Below are 8485 nucleotides of genomic sequence, written 5' to 3' on the forward strand. Positions count from 1 at the left end.
CCTCTCAATTTCCAATTCTTTGCCACCACAAAAAGAGCTGCTATAAATATTTTTGTACATGTAGGTCCTTTTCCCATTTGTATGATCTCTCTGGGATATAGCCCTAGAAGTACTATTGCTGGGTCAAAGGGTATGCACATTTTTATAGCCCTTTGGGCATAGTTCCAAATTGCTCTCCAAAATGGTTGGATCGTTTTGCAACTCCACCAACAATGCATTAGTGTTCCAATTTCCCCACATCTTCTCTAACATTTATCATTTTCTGTTTTGTCACGTTGGCCAATCTGATAAGTGTGATATGGCACCTCAGAATTGACATTCCTGTTGAGCTGCTGAACTGGCCCTCAAGTGTAGCTCTTATTCATTGGCATTGCATACCCAAGAGCATTACATTCTTTCCTACAGGAAGAGGTTAAGATTAACTTGTGTTTCTGTAAAACTTAAAGGTTTACAAATGCTTTACCAAAACAACCATGTGTGAGGTGTAGATAGTGCAAGTTTTATTATCCTCATTTACAGTGGTGGAAATTGAGGCTCAGAGCTGAAGTGACTTGTTTAGAATTGCACAGCTAGTACATGTTGGAATCAGAACTTGAACCCAGCTTTTCTGTATCCACGTCAATTGCATTTTTCGCTATATAGCACCACAGTCCATCCTATGTTATTGGAGACGTACTGTGAGTTTAGTTGGGAAGGCACTGACTGTTCAATGTTAGGAATAGATAAAGGAACAAAACACAAGCCTTGCAGAGCAGCAGGCTCTAGCTAGAGAGCTAAATCACTGACAGTGCCAAGGACCCCGTGAGTGGCACATGGCAGGAAGAATATCAGGAGTTCTGAGGAAGAGAGGATTATGAGCTGGCATATCCAAGAAAGGCTTCCTGAAGAGGGTGTGATTTCAAGAATGAGCTGTACTTGGCTCAGTAGAGAGGAGGAAGAAAGATCTGAGAAAAGCCATAAAGGTAGGAATTGGGGATCCACAAGTTTGACCAGTCTCTTAGAAGCAGAGACTTTAGCTAGATATCGGCTGAGTAGCCCGAAGAGCTGGGTTCGAGGCTAAGCTCTGCTAGCTAGTGATCTAGACAGATCGCTTCTCAGGTTCTTTCTTCCTCCTTCAGATGAAGGGGTGAGACTGGATGATCTGAATTTCTTAACAGCTCTGACATTGTATGTTCAAAGATCCCTTGAAGCTCTAACGTTATATGTTTTAACACTCCACGTTCTAAAGTTTTTCCCAGCCCCACCATTCTGTGATACTGTAACCTTTCTTCCGGGTGGCCAACTGGAAGCTTTTGGCAAAGGATGACATCCATTACTATGTTGCTATGAGGAAGTAGAAGCTCCACATATTTCCCCATAGCAACTATTACCATTAGCCTAGCAGTGTCCCTGCGTCTGTCCTGGTCTAAGCCAAAGGCCTCCTCACTAGGAGCTTCCCAGAAACCTTAATATTCTCTTTGCCCCTGTGATTTCAGAACCCTCATCTACAAACATAAACCTAGTTGTAATATAACATAACACCTAGGCTATTGGTGATGAGGGAGGCCAAGGGGAAAGGGGGCAGGTCAGGGCTTATCTCTGCTTTTCCAGACTGGCAGCCCTGTTTATTTATCTGGGCCAACAGAGAAAATGGCTGTGGTTGTTTCCAAGGGTGTTGTGTGAACCAATAGCTAAATATACCCACACCCCACTGCCTCTCAGCTGCATTAGAAAAACAGAGCCCATCTTTCTGGGCACAGACCTATGCCCAGGATCCAAATTCCAGGGAGAACCTGGCATGTTTTACCCGCAATGAATTCCTGTTGTCCACCTCCCCAGAAGCTGAACAGGAATGCACCAGAGCTGGGGGTGGGGTGGGGAGGAGGGCAGGGAAGGAGAGAGGAAAATATGTGAGCTTTGTTTGTTGTTGCATCAAAACTACTGTTCTCTGCTCTCTTTGAGTGACTGTTCCTGGACAGTATGTGCTTTGTGTCTCTGTGGGGACAACAGCCTGTTTACTCGTTAGGCCCCAGCAAAGACCTAAAATTCCCTGTAGTTCCCAGCTCAGTTCTTAGGAAGGGGCCCTGCCGGGAACATAGGCATCTCTTCCTCTGGTTAGGAAATAGCCTCACTGGGATATGGGGTACCCTCCTCTGCCCCACCAAATAACTAGGTTTTGATCCAGTGATCCTTTCTGCCCATTTGTACTTGTTTTTTTGATCCTTCCTCTAGCTGGGAAAGGGTTACAGTTGAGAACTGAATGCCTTAGGGTTTCTCTAAGTAGATCACGTGGCTTCGGCTTTGGATCCCTCACTCCCTGGGGATCAGGAAAAATTATTGATGTCTTTCCCAGGAAAAAGGAGTCCATTTGGATCTGGCTCACCTCCAATAATGGAAAGTACCCCATTCCCATTCCATTGTGGGCACGCCTTTGTAGTTGATTCCTCAGGTCTCTTGACCAATGACCCTGAGATTTCCTCCCACCCTGGATCCACTTACCTAAATCTTGCCTTTCCTTCAAAATTCAGCTCAAGTCCTACTCCCCTGTGAAGCCTTACTTGATGATTCCAGCCCGCCATGATCTTGTGGATTCATAGGATCATAGACTTAGAGCTGGGAGGGAGCGTCTAAGGGTTGTCTAGTTCAACCTCTTCATTTTATAGGTGATCAGACTGTCACCTGGAGAAGTTCAGTCACTTGCCAAGGTCACATAGGTAACAATGAATGACAGAGCGAGGATTTCATCCCAGTGTTCTTTCCACTGCACCATGATGAATGGCTTTGAGAGGTAGAAAGGATCTTGGTACCCTCCTTTTATAGAGAAGGAAACTGAGGCCCAGAGGTTAAATGATTTGTTCAAGGTTTTGCAAATAGGTAGTAACTGGCAGAGCTGGGCTTTGAACCCAGATCCTCCGACTCCAAGTCTGTTGCTCCTTCCATTGTACTACACTAGCACAGATGGCCTGAATTTTTAGTGATGTATGTATATCCCATGTCTCCAGCTACCTTACAAATGCTTTGATTAGGGAATGTGTCTTTTATATCTTTGTATATCTCATGCTTGTTGGTGATGAGCAGCTCTCAAGTGTAGGCTCAGCCTCAGTGGATGAACTTGAAGCCTGGCCCCAAATTGCTTGGTGGGCCTGCTGGTCTAAGGTCCATATTAAAGAGGCAAGCGAGACTGAGAATCTGGAGACCTGGAATCCTGTTGTTGCTTCACCACTGATTTGCTGTATGACTTTGAACAATCTCCTCCCCTTTGTTAGCCTCAATTTCCTTCTCTATAAAATAGCATTGAACTAGGTGCTTTTTAAAGTCCCTTCCAGCTCTAACATTCTATCATCCTGTAGAAAGAGATTCTTGGATATGAGTAATCAGTCTGCTGTGTCCTCTTAGCTTGAAATCTAAATCTTAAAATTAGAAGAGACCTTAGTTTCCTAATCCAAGCCTCCATGGGATGCCCAGACCTGAGAGCCCAAACACTGGGTTTGGAGTCAGAAGACTTGAGTTCAGTTTTTGCCTCTGCTACTTTCTACCTGTGTGATCTTGGGCAAATTGTGTCCCTTTTCCAGGCCTCAGTTTCTTCTCTTTTCAAATGATTTCTAAGATCCCTTCCACCCCTTCACATCCCATCATCCTGTGAGTATATATGGTGGGGATCAGAGGGAAGCCAAGTTATGGACCCTGCCATCAGGTATCTGCCCTGAGTTTGGAGTCAGAAGATCCTGTCTTGCAGTAGTTTTGGGAGAATGCTTTAATAAATTTCTGAGGCAGATAGGTACAAGTGTAGATCAGTATAAATTGATTAAGTGCTGGGATGGGATGCAATAAAGATACTTTTGGGGAGGGCAATCCTAGAAGACTTCCTGGAGGTGTGTGTTGATCCAGGTTTAAGAAGGTACAGGAAGTAGATTGAGGAGGAGGAGCCCCTGCCTAGATTCTTAGGATTCAGGCTATTTGGCATTCTGCTAGAGGAGGTGTTAGAGAGGTAGGAGGTCCAAAAGCAGTTGGGTGGTGTCATTGACTAGGATAGGGTTTGGTAGTGAGAATCTGCTTTTCCCCTTGAAGCAAAGCAAGCCATGCTCTATCATGACTGTGCCTCCAAATCTGGTTAATTTTATGCCTTCCCACTCCCATCGCACATGCCTCCGTCGAGAGTACATCCATCAGCAGAACCACCAAACAGTTGTCTTCTGGGCATAGTCCCTCCTTCCCACATGGATCTCCAGCCCTGTTTCCCTGACCTACACAGCCCTTCCATTCTTTTCCTCCTCTTTCCTCCTCCATCTGAGGAAGGCGACGCTTTGCCTCCTTGAATTCTTGTGTTTGTATAGCACAATGCAATCCGTTATCTCACAACTACCTTCAGGAGAGGTGGGACAGGATTATTATGCCCATTTTTAAAGAGAAAGGCAGCTTAAAATGAGTACGTGTGGACTGGGTTCTCATCTCTACCTCAGTGTAACAGTGAGCAAGTCGTTCTGCCAGTTTGGGACTTCAGTTTTCCCATCTGTAAAATGTGGGGGTTGGACTAGATGATATCAAAGGCCTTTTCTAACTCAGACATTTTCTGTTCTATGTTCTAGGGCCCTTTTCAACCCTGACATCTATTTCAGCTCTTCAGCAGCACTAACATTCTATGTGTTCTGTGAGCCCTTCCAATTTCTGACATTCTCCTTTCTCTATTCCTTCTCTTTTGTGGTCCTCTCCAGTTCTTTCATTCTACTTAATGTCCTGAAGTCCTCTGTAATTTTGATATTCTATGTTCTTTGTGCCAACATGTTCTAAGGACCTTCTTGTTCTAGAATTCAGTGAAATGAGATACCAACACAGAGGTTAAATGACTTGCCCAGAGTCCCATTTAGTAGATGGTAGAATCCAGTTTGCACAGTCCAGTGTCCCTTTTATGATTCCATACTGAGTCTTATGATTAGTAAGTGAGTGATGTTCTCCCTGGCCTTTAGAAAAAAGGCCTCTGGGCCTTTGCCCTGCCCTCACTTTGGTGTTACAAGAATGACTTGGTTGCATTTCTTTATTTGCTACTGGACTGGTGATAGGTAATTTTGTGGGCTGGGATTGGGAAATTTTAAAAAAAAAATGGCCACTATATTTGTGTACACTATATTCATGTAGCAAGAAAGTCCTTGGTCTTTCTCCTTTTTCCCAGATAGTGCTTTGGGCTCTTGTCTGGGTTGGTTTTTCTTTGACTCCTAGTTGCAACTGCCCCCAACAAATCCTTTCTCCCCCACAGGACACCTTCGTGGAGCTTTATGGGAATGATGCAGCTGCAGAGAGCCGGAAGGGCCAGGAACGCTTCAACCGATGGCTGCTGACTGGCATGACAGTGGCTGGTGTAGTCCTACTGGGGTCCCTATTCAGCCGGAAGTGACCATACACTGAATCTACCTTGGAACCTCTCTGATCCACCCACTTCAACCCATCTTGGCCTATACTCTGTGCTGACACAGAGGCAATCCACTACATGCAGCTGATGTCTATCACATGGGGCTAAACCTGACCTTCTCCTATGGTCCCAACCCCCTTCCCACCTCCAAGGTCCCCAGTAGTATACAGTCTGAGACCCTTTGGGCCCTTTTTCTGTTCAATTTCTAAGTCCTCCAAAAAGAAAAAAACAAAAACATGCAATTTCTTGAAGCTCTACCACACTGGGGGTGCTGGCTGCCTGGTCATGACTTCTCTCCTTCCTCAGACTTCTATAACTGGGCCCTTCCCCAAACCTGACCAAATCAAGAAGAATCAACAAAAAAAAAAAAAAAAGAAAAGAAAAACTTATAAAAACACCCATAGAATTTTCCAGGGGGAAAAAATAATAAATCAACTTCATTTTTTTGCGTGTGTGTTATGAGAATGGATAATTTTACTCCCCTTGTAGTCCCTAATGTTGGGAAGGGCCAAGAAGAGGTATTCTCAGATCTAGGCCTCTACATTATTACTAAGGTCAGATTTTCTGTAAGGACTTCCTGCTTGAAGCAGGGGGTGGGTGGCTTGCTTGTGTAACCTTGTAGTTAGTTGTCACAGGTTCCAGATCACCAGGTTTGGCCAGCCTTAGGCACCTCTCCAAGCATACTGCCCCTTCTGGTAACTCCAAATCATGCCTCACCCACCACCTTCAGAGGTAGCCTAGGAATCCAGTCATACAGGTGACCCAAAGTGTCTCAGGATAGTGACCTGCCATGGCTTTGACTGTCTTGGCTGGTGAGTTGGACCAATATTTCTTGCTGGAGTTAGTGGGCTTACAGAAGGAAGGTATTGATGGTTGTCAGTTCAACACCATATCTGAGTCCTCAAACTGCTGAATAGCCCCTCCCACCCCATTTAGCTCCTGCCCATCAAGAGAAAACAGGAGGTATAGGGAGAGACCCAGGAAAAGTAGCAACTGAGAGCTGTTTAGAGCTGTATTCCTTAGTCATCTTAGTTCTTGGAGATCTCAGGAGAATGTGGATCTGCCTCTCTCCTGAATCACTTTCAACCAATGCCCTGGAAAAAAGGTGAAACTCAGACCCAAAGGTGAAGGGGAGCCCCAGGATGCCTAGCAATACCTGGGAGTGCTTACCGGGGCTCTCAGGACCCCTCCCATTTAAGGTGGCATGTTCTAGTGGAGTAAGTACTGCTCCTAGGACTTAGAAGACCTGGGCCCAAATCTCAGCTTCACCACTAAGAACTTGTGTGACCTTGAGCAAATCAGTCCTCTGAGCCTCAGTTTTCTCTTCTGTCAAATGAGGGAATGGACTGGCTGATCTCTAAGATCCTGATAGCCTGACTGTGTTTGCTTGGTGACTGAAAATGGGGAGGAGGGAGAAGGGAGGTTGGTTCTGAGAAAGATTTGACTCCACCATACTAACTTCCCTCTCGGGCCATACCCCAAAACTCCCTCCCTGAGCTTTCAGAATTCATATTTTGGGTGCTTACTGCTTAGCCAGGCCAGGCTGTTTGTCGCTTTCCGCAGCCTGCCAACCTATGACCTCTCTCATGGGTCTGAGTCCGTCATGTAAGTGGCACCAACCTACCATTAAAAATGCTTTTCTTATCCCAGTTGATGGATCAGCCAATTCCTCATCACCACCCTTTGACTCTCCCCATGCCACCTTGCCCCTGTATCATAGTCTTGTCTCTGCTGTATATATTTGAGATTAGTTTTTATTCCTTGTGAAGATGATATACTATTTTTGTTAAGCGTGTCTGTATTTATGTGAGGCTCTGCAGGGCTGCCGTGTGGTGAACGCTTGGGGAGATGGTTCCCCCTCCCCCATTTAACCCCACCTTCCCCTTCAGTGCCCCTAGGTGTAGGGGAGACTGATAACTCCCCAGCCCAGGCCTAAGGGTCTTCCCTCTCCCATATCCTGGCTCTTTGAAGTAGTCTGTGTGATGGTGGAAGTGCAGTTCAACTAATAAATTGTGTTTGATTTGCTGGTAGCGAGTGCTTCTTGTGTGATGGGGAGTCCAAAAGGGAGGTCCAGGGTGGGGGGTGGGGGGGGCCACTCCTAGGGTCATGGGGATGGGCCTTGCATAGCATCATTCTCTCTTGTTTGGAATGTTTTGGGGTTAAGGGGAGAATCACTCCCCTTTGAACCTGAACCCTAGCTCCTAACCCAGGCCTTACCGCCAAGTCCCTACCCCTGCTTTTGTGTAAGGTATAGGATTCAGCTGCCCTCTTGTGGATACAGTTGATACTGTCACAACCAGACTCACTGGACCCCAGTCTCCCTCCTTCAGCCACTGCTTTTGCACAAACTTGAAATAGTATGGTGTAGTGAAAAGAGTGCTGAAATTGAGAGCCAAAGTACTTGGGATTGAATCCTGATTTTCCTACTAGCTACTTCTGTGACTTCAGCTAAGCAAGTCACTTGACCTCTCTGGGCTTCACTTTATTCATCTGTAAAAATAAAGGTTTCAATTTGTTGATCTCTGAAAGTCCCTAACTCTGAACCCATGAGCTTTCTCAAGCAGGACCTCTTGCTGGAATGAACCGAGGCAAATGCCACATACTTCATCCATCAGCCTGTCTTCATGCCATCTTATCCCATTTTCCATTGATGGCTCATTTGAACAACTGACTGTATTAAGAGACCATGGAGTCAGTCCGACACCCTCATTTTACAAAGGAGTGAACTGGTGGAGGGAAAGTAACTTGTCCAAGGTCACTGAGTCCCTAAAATTCTATGATTCTTTTTCTCTCTGGGAACCTCAGATCCAGCCAATTTGGTTTTCTCGACATTCCCAAGACATGCCTTGAGCTTTCCTATCTCTTTGTCTGCTCATGACTCTGCCACATAAATACAGAATTCCCCTTGCATGGCATGTTTGCTCCCTCCCTGTCAAATAACAGCTCAAATCCCACTTGCTCTGAGAAACCTTCCCTGACCATCCTAGCCCCTGGTGTTTGAACTCACATTTATGGGACCCTGAGCACACACAAGATTGAATTGTTGGTTATCTTGTGAATATGTCACCTCCATTAATTAAATTGTACTCTAAGAAGGCCAGG

At 45.6% G+C, this 8485-nt stretch overlaps 1 protein-coding gene across 6 annotated transcripts in view; it reads left to right on the top strand.

Moving 5' to 3' along the window:
* The window catches only part of BCL2L1 (BCL2 like 1), a 45764-nt gene extending 38351 nt beyond the window's left edge, over window positions 1-7413 (top strand). For all 6 annotated transcript variants that reach the window (XM_027867815.1, XM_027867814.1, XM_027867813.1 and 3 more), the window contains exon 3: window positions 5231-7413. In XM_027867815.1, the coding sequence (XP_027723616.1) occupies window positions 5231-5368 (138 nt within the window). In that variant the 3' untranslated portion in view covers window positions 5369-7413. The remainder of the gene's footprint in view (window positions 1-5230) is intronic.
* The last annotated feature ends 1072 nt before the right edge of the window (window positions 7414-8485 follow it).

This window comes from Vombatus ursinus, unplaced genomic scaffold (genome assembly GCF_900497805.2).
Source record: "Vombatus ursinus unplaced genomic scaffold, bare-nosed wombat genome assembly UNPS02014786.1, whole genome shotgun sequence".
Classification (NCBI taxonomy): Eukaryota; Metazoa; Chordata; class Mammalia; order Diprotodontia; family Vombatidae; genus Vombatus; species Vombatus ursinus.